At 43.5% G+C, this 19,689-nt stretch overlaps 1 protein-coding gene across 1 annotated transcript in view; it reads left to right on the top strand.

Annotated features, from left to right (window-relative positions):
- Nucleotides 1–19,689, top strand: part of LOC138453489 (desmin-like) — a 113,102-nt gene that overhangs the window by 41,433 nt on the left and 51,980 nt on the right. Inside the window, exons 2-3 of the mRNA XM_069606394.1 lie at nt 1,147–1,297; nt 2,511–2,660. Coding sequence (XP_069462495.1) covers nt 1,147–1,297; nt 2,511–2,660 — 301 coding nt within the window. The remainder of the gene's footprint in view (nt 1–1,146; nt 1,298–2,510; nt 2,661–19,689) is intronic.

Raw genomic sequence — 19,689 nt, 5'->3', positions numbered from 1 at the left:
TGCCAGTATATTGTACTCCTCTACCCACGCTCTGAAGGCTACTTTTTCCAGTCTGTTGCTTCGTCTTTGTCTCTCACAGGGGTGGATTTATGTACCATGTTTCTATTTTCGTTCTGTTGCAAATGGTGTGTTTCATTAAAGTATGTATGTTTATATAACCTTGATTGGACATTCCCTTTATTTTGAACTGTGTTACTGTGTTGTTTGGGTCACTACTGGATCACATTCATACCCCTCTTAAGAGCATAGCCTTCCTTCATTCCATGTTACCAGAAAAGGGAAAGGCGGTATATCTCTGAACTGCCCCTGTTTTACGTTTATGATTGTGGTGGGTTTTGGTTTGTAGAAGTGTGATGGATGATTGGGCCATTATACCCTAGTCATCCTTGTATTCCTGCAGAGCAGAATCCATTTCATCACAGTCAGTGTGTGTGGTTCCTTTGGTATGACTTTGAACTGCGGCGTGTAAGGTAATGCTGCATACAGAGGAATTCCATGGAATCTCTTGTCTTGTGCATAGTCGAACTCAGCACTAGCAATATAACATGACATGATAACCTTTTTTCTAAACAACCTCTGAAAATTGAGATTTAAACTGGATATTGTGTTTTTATGAACAGAGGGTTCGGCTTTTGATCTCTGGAGTCTCCAGCATCTGTGCAAAGGATTACCTTGTTGTGTTGCAAATATCTGTAACTGACTGCCACTATAATGTTTTGTTAATGTTTGGAATATAATGTTTGGCTTCTAATTTACGTCTAAATGCAAATACAAATATTACATTTAGAACAAAGCACCATCTATTGGCTTTGCCGCACCGTGTTTTGAAGTGTACAAGAATGCTCGCCTCAGTTATTCAGTCTGTAAGGCAGGCATGCACGCTTAGAAGCATCTATGACTATTTTAGTTGAAGATGTTGCTACAACGTGGCTCCACATTGGACTTTGCTATGATGTTTGTGTGCAGAGACAGGGACGCATTTGAGGTTTTAGAAATCGGTCAGTCATGTTTGATGAACATAGCTCAGTTCACAGCATGAGAACATTAAAATGAATGTCAGGCTGTTGTCCCTGCCTAATTCCTCCATCTTTGCACCCGCCTGTGTTTGCGTTGTCCCAAATGAATGCTCTCTCTCTTTTCCTGCAGCATGGGGACCTTGTGCTTTGATTCTTCCTTGGGGGCTGCAGTGGATCTAGAGGCAGCCAGTGCAGCAAACCAGGAATTTCTGAGCACGCGGAGCAGTGAAAAGCGGGAGATGATCACACTTAATGACCGACTGGCCAAGTACATTGAAAAGGTAATATTGTAAAGACTTGCTGAAAAGATCGTCTGCATGAGCATGTCATACTTGCCAACATTACCCATTCCAATCCGTAGGTGCTTACCTAGTCCTGTTTTTTCTTTGCATTTTGGGACTTGTAGTCCAATTATTATAATGGGAAACGTGGAACTACACATCCCAGAATGCAAAGAAAAAAACAGGACTGGATGCACATACAGATTGGAATGGGTCATGTTGGTAAATATGGCATGTGTTTCATTGTGAATAGCAGAATAGGTAATGCTGTAGCATCCAGCAAAGCGATGAATAGTTCAGGCACTTGTGTTCTGACTATTCACACCCAAGGAAGACAGTTTAGCCAATCAGGTGGCTGGAACAGCGGATGAGAATACACAGGGCCTCATTACACGGTAGTCGGTAAACCATGGCGCTATTAGCGCCATGCTTCATGCCGGTAATTTACCGGTACCGCCTTGGTGGGAAGGGGAATTACCGCCCCATTCCAAGGTTGGCGGGGCGGTAATTCCCCCTTCCACCATTGCCCTTCCCCATTCCCATTTTTGCCCCATAGGGCATAATGGGAATGGGGAAGGCGCTAATTACGGTACCGCAAATTGCAGTACCGTAATTAGCTCCCTGGGTCCCTTTGCCGGTTGGTGAGGCCCACAGTCTCTGTTTTGCTGTTCCAGCCACCCGAGGCTCTTCCCCAGGTGGCAGCTCCTCCCTTCCCACTTACCTACTGGACCAGAGCTTTGTGCTCTGGTCCCAGCGCTCCTCCCATCTTCCGGCTGCCGCTAAGGAAATGGTTTCACTATGGCGTGGCCATCTTTTTTTTCCCTGAGGCATAGCTCTCAGCTCACACGCCTTTGTTTTGGCTTGTAAAGGGCTGACTCACCCGCCAAGCCTCCTGCACGGCCATTCATTCCAAAGGGCGTTTCACCGGCCTTTGCAACACAAATGGTTGAGAGCTATGCTGAGGAGATTGGCTGTCCAAACCGAGCAAATATCCTGAGGGAGAAAAAAAAACATTCGTAGCCCAGTCAGAGTGCGGGGTGGCCAAGCTGGTAATGGCCCTCAGCCCTCACCGAGGCCATTTTAGGCTCCGGCTCGCGGGCCGTTACCTGCCATGGCCGCTCCCCACTGCAGGGGTGAAAGCCATAATGAATTCACTTCATAAAATGGGAACCTGTATCATTTGTGATAGATACGATCGTCTCTTGTTCTACAGGTGCGTGATTTAGAGCAGCAGAACAAATCATTGGAGGCTGAGATTGAAGCTTTGCAAAACCGCTATCTGCGGCCTTCCGGTCTGCGGGCCCTGTACGAGGAGCAGCTGAGGGAGCTTCACAGAACTGCTGAACAGATGAAAGTTCAAAGGGTAAAACTGCAGACAACTCATGCTTCCTGTGCCACTTTGTGCTAGACACCTAAAGGCGAACACTATAGATGAGAGACACACGCAGTGTTGCCAGTGAATTACAGTATTTTTATGGGTTCCTGTTTTCAATGTTTTTCTTTTTAATTCTACTGCTGGTTTTCCAGTGCTTTTAACAAAAATCCCAGGCTGTGTTTATTTGTGTTTTCTCATTCTTCCCCAACAAAAATCGCTGACAGCAGTGTGTGTCTACCTTTTAGCTTTTTCTGCTGCATTTATGATACGTTGAAGCAGCAAAGTCACAGGATATAATCACATCAAATATTTTCGCTCAAGAAAAGTTTTACTTTTATTATAAGTATTACTTCTCATATGGCACAGAAATAAATACTAGAAGGTAACAGCTTGACTGGTTTCTTTATGAACACAGGCATACTTTCATGAGATTTGAGCAGTATGTGACATTTCTACACGTCAACCCCCATTTTATTTGCACGGTAGGGTATTTAATGCTTACCAAAGGCTATATATTTGGCACAGATTTTAATTCGAGACCGATGTCCTATGCAGTAGCCTCAGTTCTTAGCACTTGCCCTGTTATGTCTTATTACATTTAGACTGTCAGAATACACGGTTTGGAATTGGGCTAACACTGCATTGTAGTACAATAGTAATCATCGTATGATTTCTGTTTTATTCTTTCAAAGGAAGATTAATAAAGCCAAAGGAATAAAGTATTTTCCTGCTTTAGGATACCATCCGGTTCTGAAGTTATAAAAAATCTATAAAACGGTTGCGTTTTGCAGAAACGGTCTACAGGTGTTTCTCGGCCGCCCCCCTACTGATATGGTCAGAATTTAAGCCCTTCTTTTAAGGCCTAAAATGATCTTCTATGCGTTCCTGTACATATTACAATGAATACATAACACACTATTAAAACAAATATAGTAATTTAAAATGAAAAACAAAACAAAAAGTAAAATTAAAAGAGGAACAGCAAATAAAAAATGGAAGTTAAATTAATCTGATAACATGCAGTTCATACAATATAAACTAAATTATGGAAGCAATACCTTGGAACCATTAGGGTTGTAACTAATGTGCTAGTTGGATATGATGGTTTTGCCTAATTTTTGGGGGATATCTGTCCGCTTCTGCAAAAAAGTAGAACAGAGACCTTTTGGTTGTCCTGATGTTTTGGACTATAACTCCCATCAGCCCTAGCCAGCATAGCCAATGGTGAGGGATCAAAGGAGTTGTAGTCCATAAACTCAGGGGAACCGCAGGTTGCAGACCCCTGTCCTAGAGGATATTTGCACCCTGATTCATGGATTATTTGCGCCAAAGAAAACGGGATTTGTGCGCCATTCTGCCCGCATATCCCTGTTTAACAAATGGGGATTTGCGGGCAGAATGGCGCACAAATCCCGTTTTTTTCGGCGCAAATAATCCATGAATCAGGGTGTCTTGTTTTCTCAAAGTACTCATGTGCTCGTATATGCTCGTTTTCAGTTGTCTGAATGAATAATGAAAGAGACCTTCCGACCCCTAATAGGCAAAAGGATAAACAAATCCAAGATGAAACATTTTTTTTAACCAGTTACACTGAAAAGAACAATGTTGTATGCAATATGCGGAATAAACACTGGAGGATTTTGAGACACAAAGATCAAGTCAACTACTTGGACACGAAGCCAGCAATACTGTACAGCAAAGCAAATACACTGCAAAATATGATGTCACCTAGTTACCTTAAGTACTGCAAAGAAACAACTACACTTGGCTCAACACCCCAAGAACAGGTTTTTATAGATGTAGAAACTTACATTTATGCAAATTTAGCACTGAACGAAATGATCAGATTTGAACATTTGAGAGTAGATTCAGTTAAGAACAATTCATCCATTAACTTCGGGTGTATGTATGTGGTAAATTACATAATATACACATGTTGGAAACTGTGGAAGCACCAAAAGACAAATGAAAACTAGGCTATATAGTCACAATCAGAAAACAAGACATCAAATATCCTCTGGGACAACATTGGAAAATGGAAAACAATATGGGCACAACTAGCAACATCAGATGTGTGGGTATTACAACAATCAAGATGGCTGAATGAGGAGGGGACAGAGAATTGAAAATGTGTCAAGGAGAAGCAAATTACATTTATTCTTTGATAGCTGTTACTGAAGGACTTTATTGTGACAATGAATTAAGAATTAACTATTGCTCTCTCAGGAATTAAATTGAATACAAAAATTTTATTATAATTTACAAGAACCTACCTAATTGATATCTGAAGCAAGGCAATTGGACAGAATGTGGAATACATCATTATTGCCACACAATAAAGATTACTCAGTAAGGCAATATATACATTAGATAGAGTGTATCCATAAACTGGATGACAGAAACTACGGTAGTCAGGGCTATATCATCTTTATTCTGCTCTTAATAGAAACATGAACACATAATTAGGCCACTACCCAAGGCATAGGAAAAGGAACGGTTAAAAAGGAAGAAAACGCTCCCTTGACAAATTAGCACTTTTGAAAATGGTGGATGATTTTCCAAGAAGACCTTTTGTCCAATTCTATGGCATCTGCAAGTACATCATTGCATGCCTAAGGAATATGTAAGCATTTTTTAGGTTTTTCTTCCCAGTGAACGAAAGTTCAAAACAGATGGCAATATGACCCTCATCCAGATGGTAATCTGCCGCCAGGATCACGAGCGGCAATCACACCCTAAGCCATTAGCACTAAGCTAGTGAGTAAAATAACACATTAGCTAGACTTGCCATTATTTTGTAAATGATTTAGAAAATGCAATGGTTAATTATGACATGATCCAATAACTCAAATAACAATATATGATATGTAGAATGTTTGATTAACACATTAATGTGTGCAATAACTAAAGTAAAAATCTCCATATTGCCATGGGCACCTGATCAATAATAGGGCAAAAATCTCAAGCATAGATTTATGTGAAGATTGCTACAGTACAGAAACAAGATTCATGGAATGTTGGTGTACTATTAAACCAGAGACACAATCATTTATAAAGATACACATCTAATTTAGCAATTTACATGAAATGACTTATTCTCCTTAGAAAGAATATAGATATAAGAAATATCAAGAGAAATTGACATATTGTATGTGGGTGCTATACAGACATAGCAGGCACCCATTTTTCTCATATTGACACAAGGTATCTGGAATATAACCAAGATACCTTTTACATTTAATTGGAGTGAGACGCTGGACGCATGATACATCTTGGCCCTTAAGGACCAATGTCTGTTCAGTTTATAAAAGCGCACATATACCACCAACATACTGAACCAAGCTCATTGTATCTAACTAGAACAAGGGTGATTCCAGGGTATTACTTACATAATTTAGTTTGTATGGTGCCAACTGCATATTGTTTATCATTTTATTGTAAGTAACATTTTATTTGCTTTTCCTGTTTTAATTTATCTTTTTCTCTTTTTCTGTATTGGTTTTTAATTTTAAATGACTATATTGTATGTTCTTAATAGTGTATTATGCACTCATTGTAATAAGTAAAAGAACACTAGGGAGGTCAAAGATAACTATTTCAGGCCCTGAAGAAGTGCGTGAGCTCTGATCACACCAGTAGGCGTACAAGCGCGAAACCCCTGTAGGCCATTTCTGTAATATACAACAGTTTTGAACAGATATTTGTAACCTCTGGACAGGATGGTATCCTAAAACAGGTAGAGACATTTGTTTTTTGGCGTCATTAACTTTTCTAAAAGATTAAAAAAGAATTGATACAGTTATCAGTTGTGTACTATAAACGTTATTGTGTTTGTGAAATCCCGAGCCCATATATTCTGATAGTCGAAACCTACTGTAGTAAGCCATTCAGTACTTTTTCAGTGACTCTTTGCCCATTCATGCCATTCATTTATTCACTAATTAATTACTAAAAAAAGAACTTTCCACATTGGCACCAGAGACTGACAAGGCCATAATGCAATTATTTCACTCTGGCCACTGTTGCAGCTTTTTCATTCAATACCCAGGCACCTGAAAAGCTGATTCTCAAGCACAAACATTCCACATATGCATTGAACCGTGTGCATACAGCCTCCGAGTCATGAAAGGTTTGCACAAGGACTCTCCCATAACAATTACAGCAAATGCAAAGCACACAAAAAAGTTCAGACAGTAGACATGGAAATGCTGTTTTTCTAATTTCACAAACACATATAGGGGGTCATTACCAGTGTGGCGGTAAGGGGTTAATGGCGCCGGGAAAAGTGCCAGAGCTATCAACCCCTTACCGCTGCATTACGAGTCTGCTCGCGGAAACCCGCTAAGGATGCCTGCTTTTACCGCCATTAGCGGGTCCCGCAAGCAGACCAGGGTGCTAAAAACTGGCCTGTTATTAACAAGCCCGTTGTTAGCTCCCTCCCCATTCCCATTGAGCCCTATGGGGGCTCAAATGGGGATGGGTTCCTTGAATGAGGAATTACCAGGCCCTCCAAGGTCGGAATGGCCCGGTAATTCCTCATTCAAGGAACCCGGACCCGGTACCCGGTAAGGGGGTAACCATGCCGCTAGTAGTGGCATGGTTACCTCCTAACTCGTAATGACCCCCATCGTCTTTGTTTTAATTGGCGTGCCACTGATATATTATTTAAGGTAGCATGTAAATGTGTTTACATATTTAGGTAACCAGTTAGTTTGCAAAAGAACTCTTTAAATTTGTTTCTATTAATAACAAAGTACAGTGATATAAAAACAGAACTACCACCAGACCCTGTACTTGTAGCTGTAGTGAAGATGTGTCATGAAAAGTGATATGCCCATGAACCAACACGTGTGCTTTTTGCCCCATAGTCCAATAAGATAATACAAACTAGCGACATGAAGAAACTGTATTTGTTCAGTCTTTTAATTAGTGTATTATACTGCAAACATGGTGTATAGAAAGCCTAACATGTTTGGTCCTCATGTGGGTGTGGGACCTTCTTCAGGGGCAGCGGTGGGATAGGGGTCTGTAGAGAAAACAGACTGAATGACTGTGGGAAAGTGAGCCAGTGCAAATACTTGAGAGCACACAAAGAACTGATGGGGACTGTCTAAAGGGTAAATAACATTATCCCCTTGTATTTGAGGAATAGTGATAGTATTTGAGAAACAGTCTCCTACTAAGCCCAAGTGAATTGGAAGATGGGACTGGGGAGACAAAGGCTTCATGTTACCATTTACCTAATGTCTCAATACCAGTAAAAAAGCTCAATACCTGGTGGTAACTCCCCTCTAAGCGAGTGATGAGAAATGACGACAGATAGAAGAGCCATCTACATGTTTGTAGTGGAAATACATTGTTCTGTCAACTTTGACATTGAAAAAAGGAATATGTTATGCACTGTCTTAGTGAAGTTCTCTCGGAGGTCGACAAATGGACGAAAAATATAATAACCAGTACAATGAATCACTCACCAAGCTATGAAGGAGGCGCAGACATTGGGTGCCTGACAATACATGGGAAGCAGAAGGTGCAAAGGTCATGGGTTTAAAAAAAAAACTGAAAAAGAAAATGGGAAACTGAATTTATGAAAGAGAAGAAGCTGCTACAAAACAATTAAGCAATAGAGCAAACTGGTGTATTGATAGGGATGAGCACACTTCATAGATCTGATGATTGAAAAATAATCGGTGGAATAGTGAATGCAGAGGCCTGTGCTGCTTGGTGTCAGCTGCTAAAGCTTATGGAGACACGAGCAGGTGCTTTTCTGGGGCAGTGTCATTGGCCTTACCCCACGAGCCACTGAACCACCAATGAGCCAATTTTAACTGGGTTGCAGCCCATGCCTGGAGACCCATTTGAACAGAGTTGGCTCTCAGCCCTGCCTCATGTCCACTGATCCCCACTTTGGCCCCTTGTGAATGGCCTGTGGCCATTCCCAAGGTGCATGTTACCTTGGGCGTTGCTTTAAGCACTGGCCCAGAAATCTGAATGTGAGACCTACTGGCCACTAGTCCCCAAAGTTGGAAATGGCTTGTGGCCCACCGATTGTGGCCATTAGCCATTATCAAGGGCCCGCTTGCTCCACAGTGACCACTGTACTTGGCCTGTTTCTTTGACAAGTAACACCCCTGTGCCCCCTGGGGCGGGACAGGTTCTTTGTCATTCCCCGGACCTCACTCGCCTCAGAGTGTTAAATGGCCATGGCCAGTGGCCAGTGTGCATCCCATAATGGCCACTGGCCAGGGCTCTGAGCCTCCCTTGCCTCCCAGTGTGACCATGTAAGTGGCAATCAGTCCATGACCTGTGGGAAAGGGGCCCCAACATGACCGTTAGCCATGCCTTGGGCCCCCAGCTTTCCTAAGTGGCCACTATGGCCTGCTCCACCGACTCCACTGGACATTATGTCTCTGAAAGCCACTGTCTGACCTGCTGCCTTGGCAAGTTCTCCTGTGTGTCTGGGGCATGGCCCACTCCATAGCACATGGCAATTGGGCTCTGCTTGTAGCCTGGTTCAGTGGCCACATTGACCTAACCATCTTAAAAAAATGCTTGGAGCATATCGTACCCCTCCTATCGTTCAGACCTTGTTAGACTCGGGGCACCCCGAAGATTGGCACTATAAGCCCCCTTTCCAGAACGTTTGCATCCTGGGGTCAGGTTGGACCTGGCTAAGAGTCTGTGAGCCACAATGGCAGTCCCTCAAAAAATGCCCCCTCTCCACCAACCAAATGGACTCTCTAGGTACTATGATCAATGAATTCCTGTTTTGGCTGTGTTCACCATAACGCAGTCCAGTGACAATCAGGGATGAAAAGCAGTGAGTCAACTGGTTATTTGCTGCTGACAGTAGGGCTAAGGGAGGTTAGAAGATGATGATTTGGATGCCACTAACTAATAGGTTATAGGAAAAAACAGGATGCCAGAGATTTGGATTGAGAGCAGGCAATGTGTATTCAAAACAGAAATGCACATGTCTCCTCCTCATCCAGGTACCATCTGACCTTGGGATCTGGAACAGAGGCACGCACCTTGACCTTTCTATAATTCGAAATGCAATAGAGGAAATGCCATTACGCAAGCACCATAACACTACATTCTGCTTACACTGAATACAAGTATGCACATATAAATACTAACATAACTACACATAATACATTTACTCTACATTAGAAATGAAATCTAGCACTACATTCACTTTACACTGAATAAAATATGCAAGATTAAAATACCAAGATATACTAAAAACACCCACACAGGAACTAGGGTAATATGGTTGAGGTTGTAACTTTAACAGCGCTCATGCATATCCTGCTCTGCCTTTCACATTTCAGATGGGACCATATTTGGTCATAACTGTAACTCTTCATTACATTCACACTCTTCATGAGTTTGGTGTGTCTGGATGCCTGCCCAGTACGATTCTTGCCATAACTCTTGCTTTGAATTGTGGAACTTTGGTAGTTTTGCTGAAATCAAAATGGCCGTTTATATACCTTTATATTTCCACTCAGGCCTGTCAAACACTCTCTGTGTCAAGAGACGAGAACATGTTGACGTTGCACTGTTTAATCAGCTACCACTGTCTGCTTAGCATGATCTCAAATGGTGACACACTAGGGGTTGAATGTGGGGTGGACCTGTACATGTGCAACATTTCCCCCAAATAACCCAACACGTCAGCATTTTTATTTGTATTTGTATTTTTTGTATTTGTTTATTATTTGTATCGCGCACCTAACCCTGAGGTAACTGGGCGCTGGAAAAACGTTACATGTTGCAGGAAACATACTCACATAAATAGGCATACATAGGAAATCAGCAGGTAGGTCGACCAAGGTTACAGAGAGGTCTGGCATTCAGATAAATACAGTTAAGGGCATAACAATCAGAATAATGAAGATATGATACAGATACACTGGCCGCCAGAGGCTTCAGTTGTTAGACTTATCAGTAAGCCAGAGTTTTACTCTGGTTTTGAAGGCACTTTAGGAATGTTCCATTCTAATGGTGGGAGGTAGGGAGTACCAATGGTTGGCGGCTTGGACGCGGGAAGCTGGCTCCATATGCAGTTTTTAGGTTAAACCTGGGAACTGAGAGGAGGTATGTTTGGGAGGATCTGGTGGGTCGGGCTGGCTGGTATAAGAAGAACTTGTCTGAAAGATATTTAGGGGCAGAGTTGGTCATACATTTGTGGGTGATTGCCAGAGTGCGAAGTGAGATTCTATCGCGCACTGGGAGCCAGTTAGATTTCTGTCTAAGGTTGGTGATATGGCTGGATATGGGAATGTTTAGTGCTGCTCTTAAGGAGTTGTTTTGTAGGACTTGAAGTCTGTTGAGATTCTGTTCAGAGGATCCTAGGAAGAGCGTGTTGCAGTAATCTAATTTAGAGAGCGCTAGAGCTCTCGCTAACGTCATGCAACTAATGGGAGACAAGTACGATTTACAGGCATTGATTAGCTTGTTGGTGTAGGCTGTTGATGAGGCAATGGAGCTCACTTGTTTCTTTAAGGATAGTGTGGAGTCAAGATAAACACGTAGGGTTTTTATCTCTTTTGCAACTTTAATCGGTTGCCTATCAATGTTGAAGGACATGTACGATGGGTCAAGCTTGTTAAGGCGAGCCTGGGTCCGACAATCAGGAGCTCTGTTTTTTCGTCATTGAGGCAGAGGCTTTGTGCAGCCATCCATGCCTGTATTTCCAAATAGATATTGTTGATTAGCTTAGAGTCAACATCGTAGCATCCTGACAACATGATGAGAACCTGGGTGTCATGTGCATTGGAGCACGCGTTGAGCTATACACTTCGATAACATGTTAAATCGCTCCATTATGGCATTCCCTTGCAAATGATGAATGCCATTGTGTTGTGTTTAATACCCATACTTATCAAGATACTGCACCTTGTTGTGGAGGTCAGCTGGGCTGCACTGTCAGTTATTAAAGTTATAATGCAGCTTTCTCTGTGAATTAACTCTTTCATAAACATAGGGCCTGATCACAAGTTGGGCGGTAGCCCTTAAATTCGGCCGTAACAGAATTAGCGCCGCCAATACCACTCCGCCGGATCAGGAGTCAGCTCAAATACTGCTGGCCACAATATGACCCAGCGCTATTAGAGCTGACGCTATTACACCCGGCGCTATTAGCGCCGACAACATGAAGCGCAATTACAGCCGTATCCCAAGTACATGTACGGCGGTATTAGCGATAAAAACTGGCGCTAATACAGCTGAGATTTACCTCCAGCCTCCAGCTGGATGTAAGTCAACAAAGGTGCCAGGAATTAAGTCACAGGTGCACACAATGCACACCAGAGGGATTCATAAGGCACACTCCTACCCCTAACACAACAACATTACTTGCTTCAAGCTAGGACAGGCAGCTGCTCATGCTGCGCCTGGATCCTGAGATGCAGGCCAACCAAGCCAGGGCACAGAGAGCACAGTTGCTGGGGCAGGACAGGAGGAGGAGGAGGAGAACTGGCCAAGCAAGGCGAGCACCCATCCCCGGGATCAGGCCATCAACCTGGGCCCTCACCAACACCCAGTTGGTCACCCTGTACCGCCTTAACGGGCAGATCATAACTGAGCTGCTCAGTACAATATAGGATGACCTAGGTAGCAGGATAAACATCCGGATGGCTGTGTCCCTACTGCTGAAGCTGGTGTCTGTACTACAATTCTTAGGCACTGGCACCTTTCCAGCACTCTGTGGCCATGATGCACGGCATGACACAGCCCACATTCTGTGTAGTGTTGGCCCAGGTGCTGGATGCCCTCCTGCGGCATGTGCATCAGCATTATAGGAAAGGTTTTCCATATGTGTTGCCAGTCACCCACCGCCTTACACCCCCTCCAACACTGAACTGATGTTAGGGGGAACATCGTGTAGATCCTCTCTGACATGTAGTGCTATTGCAGAAGTACCTTGAGCCACTCTCCCTTAGTTGTATAGAGCACATTAGTTTGGGGATAGTTCCCTACAGGTATCACCACTGACTTCTTGGTATGGTTTCTCCTAATGTTTTCCCCAATTTCCTCATATATTTCCCTTGAACCCATTCTTCTTGATCATTCAAGTGTGTGTATATATTAGATACTATGCTTTTTGTTCCTGTGTTTGTGGTTATAAATTGTTCAAATGGCGTTAATTGTCTTGTGGTTGCCTCTTTAATTGTTGGGGAGGGGAGTCTGTGTTTCAATTGAGTATACTTAAATCTATCTTCCTTCGTCAAACCTATATTCTGTATGCATTCCTCAAACATTTTAAGTGACTGGCCAAGGAACATGTCCCTTATTTTCTGGTATCCTACTCTTTCCCAATTCTTAAATGCCTCTTTTTTCATTCCTGGTTCAAATTACGGGTTTCCAAACATAGGGCAAAATGGAGATGGTTTTACTGATAGTGCTCCCCTTTCCGTGACTCTGTCCCAGATCTCTACTCCTACCCCTAGTATCTCACTAATCCTAGTATTCGGGTTTCTCTTCTTTTTGTCGATCCACAGGATTCCCTGAAAGGGGGTTCCCGCAACTTCAACTCCACACTCTCTTTCTCTCCTCACATCTCTGACATCTTTAAGAAGTCACACCACCAGCTGCACCTCCTCAGAGGTATCCTTCCTTTCCTCTCCTTCCCCCAGAAGCTCACTGTCTCCAGATCTCTGGTTCTCTCTAGGCTGGACTATTGCAACAGCCTCTTTCTAAATCTGCCTGCTTCTACACTCTGCCCTCTGCAACTCATCCAATACAGGACTGCGAGACTTGTCCTTGGTCTCAAGCCCAGGGAACGTATCTCTCCAGGACTGAAATCTCTGCACTGGCTCCCTGTGGCTGCAAGGATTAAGTTCAAAACCCTCTGCATTGTTCACAAGGCCTTCTGGGGCCGCAATACCTTCAACTCTCTCTTCCTAAATATCTTCCTTCTCGAGCTCTTCGCTCATCCGCTTCCAACTCTCTCAGGGTCCGTCACTTCTCCAAGCAACGAGTTGGTGGTAGATCTCTTTCTTTGGCTGTGGCCTCCCTCTGGAACGGCCTCTCTGCCTCCCTGAAACTTGAGGAGAACCATCTCCGGTTCCGTAAGCACCTCAAAACCTTTCTCTTTGCTTCGGCATTTTCTCTGCCTCTCCCCTGCTGACTTCCTGGTTGAATATTAACCTGCACTGGTTACCTGGCCACTCTCTGATCTTGGGCCCAGGTCTCCTCCCCAGCCAGTTGCACATCTGCACTGCTTTCCTGGCAACTTAGGGAATGTTTCTGTATCCCTTCAGTCCCACTTCCAGCACTTGATACATGTTGTGTGCACTTACCCTTGCCACCTGCCTGCGCACTTCTGTTGTTATTTATTCTTTTCTCCCTTGTACTGCACTGTTCCCTCCCTCTTTCCCCCCTGCACTCTCCCCCTTCCCTTCCCCATGCACTTGCACGATCTGAATGACACCTGGCCTAGTAGGATCGTTGTCTGTCTTCCCCCTGTTCCGCCTACCTTGCCTCGTCGCACCTTGAAACACTTGTGGATAGGCGCGTTATAAATGCCATATCATATCATATCATAACCACCCTATCTTGTCTTGCCCAGATTTTATTTTGATCTCCCCTTAACCATTCCCTCATGACCTGTAATTGTGCCGCCTCATAGTATCTGGAGAAGTGCAGGAATGCCATGCCCCCATTATTCCTTGGTGCCGTGAGCGTGGCCATTGCAACCCTTGGAGGTTTTCTCTTCCATATATATGAAATAATGGCCCTATTCAAGGATCCAAAGAAGGTTTTCGGGACTCTACTGGGCAATGCCTGAAAGTAGTACATTAGTCTAGGAAGTGCACCATCTTTACTATCATCAATCTCCCCCACCATGTTATTGTAGCCGGGGGTCCAATTTATCAGATCTGTTCTAACTTTTTCTGGTAGCTGCGGATAATTCGTCCCATGCATTTGTTCTATCTTTTTTGTAAGCAGTATGCCCAAGTACGCTATGCCCTTTTCAGCTTGTTTCAGCTGTGTGTTTGATTCCAACCTATGTATTACCTTTGGGTCCTCTGATAGATTTAGCATCTCCGATTTTAGCCTATTGATTTTTAATCCTGCTATTGCTCCAAACTCTTCGAATTCTCTCCTTAATAATGGTAGCAAGCTTTCTGGGTTTGACAGGGCTACTAGCATATCATCTGCGAATGCTATCGTCTTGTGAGCTTCTCCCGCCATTGCTATTCCTGTTAGCTGGTCTAATTCTCGTATCTTAATTATTAAGGGTTCTAAATATATGTCGTAGAGCAGCGGGATAGTGGTTCCTCGTCTTAATTCTACTTTGCTCAACACAATGCCATTTAAGGTTATGCAAATCGATGGTGTCACATAATTAGCCTGCACCATGTTGAGAAACTTCATCCCAAACCCCATATGTTTCAGTGTATTAAATAACATTGAGCATTCAACACTGTCAAATGCTTTTTCTGCATCTAATGAAACCAAGATTGCTGGTTCTTGGGTTATTCCCTTTTTTCTATTAAATGATAAATTCTACGAGTTTTATCAAATGTATGTCTGGTCGGTATAAAGCCTGATTGATCCTGGCCAATCAATTTCAGAATCAATCTGTTAGCAGTATTTTCGTATACAGTTTAGCATCTACGTTTATTAGAGCTATTGGTTGGTATGACCCTGGTGTTGTTGGGTCTTTCCCTTGTTTGTGAAATACTACAAGCTTTGCTTCGTTCATAGATGGGGTTATATTTCCCTTAGTTTTAAATGTATTCAATAATTTCGTAAGAATTGAGGTCAGTATGTCACTATATTTCTTGTAATTCTTGTAAAAGCTGTCCGGGTATCCGGCCCGCGGCTTTATTGTTTGGTAGATCTCTTATAGCATTTTTGACGCTCTCTTCCCTTATGTCCTCATCTAATACTGCCTGTTCTTCTTCTGTTATTGCCGGATGGGGAGACCCTTTAGGTATTCCTCTTGTCGTACTTCCGAGGGATTATCTGAGACATACAACTTCTTATAGTACTCCCTAAAGATTTCCCCCATATCTTAATTTGCTGTTTTGTCCTGTTCCTGGCTATTCCAAAGTTTTATAATTGCCTGGGCCCCCTTTCTTCCCTTTAGTTGTCTGGCTAAGTGTCTGTCAGCTTTATTAGCCTTTACATGGTGCCACTGTTTTAGGTATAGTAATGCTTTCTCTGCCCTTTATGTTTTTAGTGTCTCTAATTATCCCTGGACGTGTCTCATAGCCTTCCTTAGTTTATTTTTTGGGGTTTTTGCCATTTCCTTTTGTATGTGCCTTACCTTCTCTTCCAGATCTTTTCCCCACTGTCTTCTCTGGTTCTCTTTGCCCGCTTTTAGTGCTCTGAGGTACCCCCTTGTTACCGCCTTAGATGCATTCCATATTATTTCCTGAGTGACTTCTTCTGAATCGTTTTCTCTGAAGTATTGCTCAATATTTTCTCTTATTGTTTCACACATCACTGGGTCGTGTAGGAGGTCTATGGGGAATTTCCAATTCCAAAGTCCCCCCTTCATTTTACCCCATTCCAAACTCATCCACTGTGGGGCATGATCCGATAGGGAGATTGTTCCCACATTTATTTCCCTTATTTTCCCCAGTAGCTCTGTTGATGTCCTGGTGTAGTCTATCCTTTAGTTGGAGGAGTGTACGTGGCATTAGTCTGTAAATCCCTGTTCCTGTCCTCTGACTACTCGCCATACATCATGGAGGGCCAGTACAGCCATCTTCCATTTTAACACTTTGGATGGGGCTTGTGTTTTCTGTGATATGTTCCGACTTCTGTCCTGTCCCGGGACCCACGCTATGTTGAAATTGCCCGTTAATATAATTCCCCGTTTCGCAAAGGTCTCTAGTTTTGACATGATTTCCCTTATGTACCCATCTTTCCCGTATTTGGCGCATATATTGACGCTTAAGTAATCATTTGGCCGCCCAGGACTGCATTCAGAAATATGTATCTTCCCTCTTTATCCGCTACTGACTCCTTAACTTGTGTTCCCGGCCTATTATATAATGTGCCCAGCACCCCTGCTTTCTTTTACGCCGCATTTGCTTGATACATTTGAGTGTTTCCCCTGATTTTGTATTTCTATTTGTCTGCTTTTTTATGTGAACATCAGTATATCTGAATTTACACCTCATAAGAGGTGTTATAACTTTTTCCTTTTGACTGAGAACTTTTTTTGCTGAATTTTCAATTGCCTTGAGCGATTTTCCAAGATTATATGTTAGGCGAGCTTGGCGGCCCAACATTTTGTCATTTTTTTGTGTATCTTCCTCTATGCTTTGTACCGCTTTTTCCAATGTGTCTGTCCTTTCTTCTAACTTGGCCACATCTATTTTGAGTTCTTGTAATGATTGTCTAATTTCGTCTTTTAGTGATTACAGTTTTGTTTGAAAGGATGACGTAAACTGAGTTTGGAATTCTTTGAACCACCCCTCAATATCTTCTTTACTTGCCATTGTGCCTTCTTCTCTTGTAGTTGGCATTATTTGTCTTTGGGCCGTTTCCCCTCTTCTGGGATTTGTTATGTTCCCTGGGCCCAACAGTTGTTTTATACTTGACTCTTGTCTTGATTGGGGGCTTTGTTGGGATGTTGATGCCACTTTCGCTCTTGTTTTAGACATGTCAATGCTGTGCCAGCCTCTTCCGAAGAGCCCCACCAATATCTGGCATGTTTATTTTCCTGCTCATGTGGATTGGGAAGATTCTGAGGTATCCCTTGCTTGTGCCTCTAGTCACACATTGCTTTTAGGCTCCAAGAGGAGGGGCCTTCTTGTTATAGTGGTCTGTTACCCCCATCTCTCTCTTTATCCCCAGCCTGCTGGTTTTCTTCTCGTATTGCTCCCTGTTTTTTGTGGGAGGTGATAAATGTGGGGGGGCCTCCGCTTTGTTTTTGCTTAGATACCCCTTCCTGGGGTCTCTTTTCCCTTTTGCTGCTGTCTCCCCGTTCCCTTGACTGTTTGGACCTTGTCCTCCTTTAGGTCCAATTTGCCTGCATGGGGTATAATCTTGTCTCTCCACTTTCTCTTGTTCTTTGGTGGTTGGGCCTTGTTTTGGCTTCTTAGCTCCTACTCCCCCTTCTTTTGACCCTTAATGTCTGGGACCCCCTGTCTCATTCCTTCACTTTTCCTCCCTTTGTTGCCAAGCTCCTCTCTCCCCCCCAGGTGTTCCTTATGGTTCCCTCTCTCATCGTTCACTTGCTCCCTTCCCTCTTGGGTGGGGGGGCGGTGGGGCAGAGACGGGCCCTCTGCTTTTCTTTGGATGCTTTACTTTCCCGGGGAAGGAACTGTGCTTATGGAAGGTGACCGTGTCTCAGGTCAGCTGGGCTCTTCCTCTCCCCTATGCGGTCACTGCGTATTATATCTTAGCCTCCAGTGTTTCCGCTCGGTGCTTATGCCACACCTTCTGCTCCCTCCGCTCCCCCGCTGATAATATCTTGGCCGTACCTCGGCTCTGGCGTCGCCTGCTTCCTTTCTACCGGCTCATATTGCTGCGTATCACTGTGTTCCCTTCGGTGGAGTTTTTCATTGCCCGCTGTGCGACTGCTAGTTTCCTTATCCCTCCTGCATGCTCACCCTTCACACCGTATACAGACCACCTGGATCCATCTCCACCTTCGAAGGTGATACCACAACACTCTTGACACATAATATGAAACCCCAATCCAAACTAATCATCATGGGCAATTTCAATTTAGGCCTGAATGACCCATCAGACATCCATGCAGACCTAGCCAAATCCATGGAAGCCCTTGGGTTCACACAAAGGATCCTGGCCCCTACCAATGAAAAAGGACGCACCCTGGATTGGTTAGCGGACTCCAGCTGTACCACCAACATACTATCCAATACTCCCACACCTTGGTCCGACCATAACACCATCATCTTCACGTCCACCATCCTCACTAAAAATCAGAACCTTCCCGCTCCTGCACCTATGGCCCCGTCTAGAAGCTTCAAAAATATGAATAAAGACAATATGCTACCTCTCTTAACTCCCTTTCTAGACTGAAGACACTCAGACAATGACCATCCACCTTGATATCTCAATACAACGAAATCATGCAAGAAGTTATCGATACACATTAACCCTTGGTTCACCCCTGAACTCAGAACAATACGTGCTTCTAAAAGGTCTACCGAAAATAATTGGTGCAAATCGCCAACTACAGCAAACAAAAGCCTCTTTCAGGCAGCTGCTAATAACTACAAAAAAGAAATTCTTCTAGCTAAAAGAAAAGTATATAATCAGAGAATAACTAATGCTCAATCCAATACTAGAGAACTATTCACAAACCTCCGTGAATGAGAATCCCCAGCAACTACCCCAGACCATACGGTCAAAGCACAATGGTGCCTTAACATTCAAAATGCCTTAGCAGACAAAATCTCCTCACTCCAACAGAAAATAGAACTAAAAAAAGATAAACTCTGCCTCACCCAGGTCCATTCAACATCACCTCCACGAGCTGAGACTAATAAATTCTCATTCCACCACTCTCCATCTCTGACACAATCAACATCTTCAATAGCCTAAAACCATGTAGATACAAAGGCGATATCTGCCTGGCAACACTAATAAAAGAATGTGCATCAGAATTTGCACCCTTTACCACCAGTCTCATTAATGGCTCTTTTGCCTCCAACGCAGTACCGAGCGACCTGAAAACAGCGTGGGTTCTACCATTACTCAAAAAACCAACACTAGACCCCAACATCCCGACTAACTTCTGCCCTATCACTACCGTACCGTTTCTACTAAAACTACTCGACCGTGCAGCCTATCTGCAGATGCAAAAACACTTGGAAGAGAACAACCTCCATAAGACAATCAGGCTTCAGGCCAGGTCACGGCACAGAGACCGCTCTATTATACCTGATAAACTCAAATGGATCAATATAAAGACAAAGGGGAACTGTGCATCCTCCTTCTCTTAGATTTATCTGCAGCCTTCGATCTGGTCAATCATGACATCCTCTGCCAGCACCTCCAGACCACATACCAATTC

This window comes from Ambystoma mexicanum, chromosome 4p, assembly GCF_040938575.1.
Source record: "Ambystoma mexicanum isolate Mex_15411 chromosome 4p, UKY_AmexF1_1, whole genome shotgun sequence".
Classification (NCBI taxonomy): Eukaryota; Metazoa; Chordata; class Amphibia; order Caudata; family Ambystomatidae; genus Ambystoma; species Ambystoma mexicanum.
Note: the sequence above shows the minus strand (reverse complement) of the source record. Positions and strands in the feature narration are given on the sequence as shown.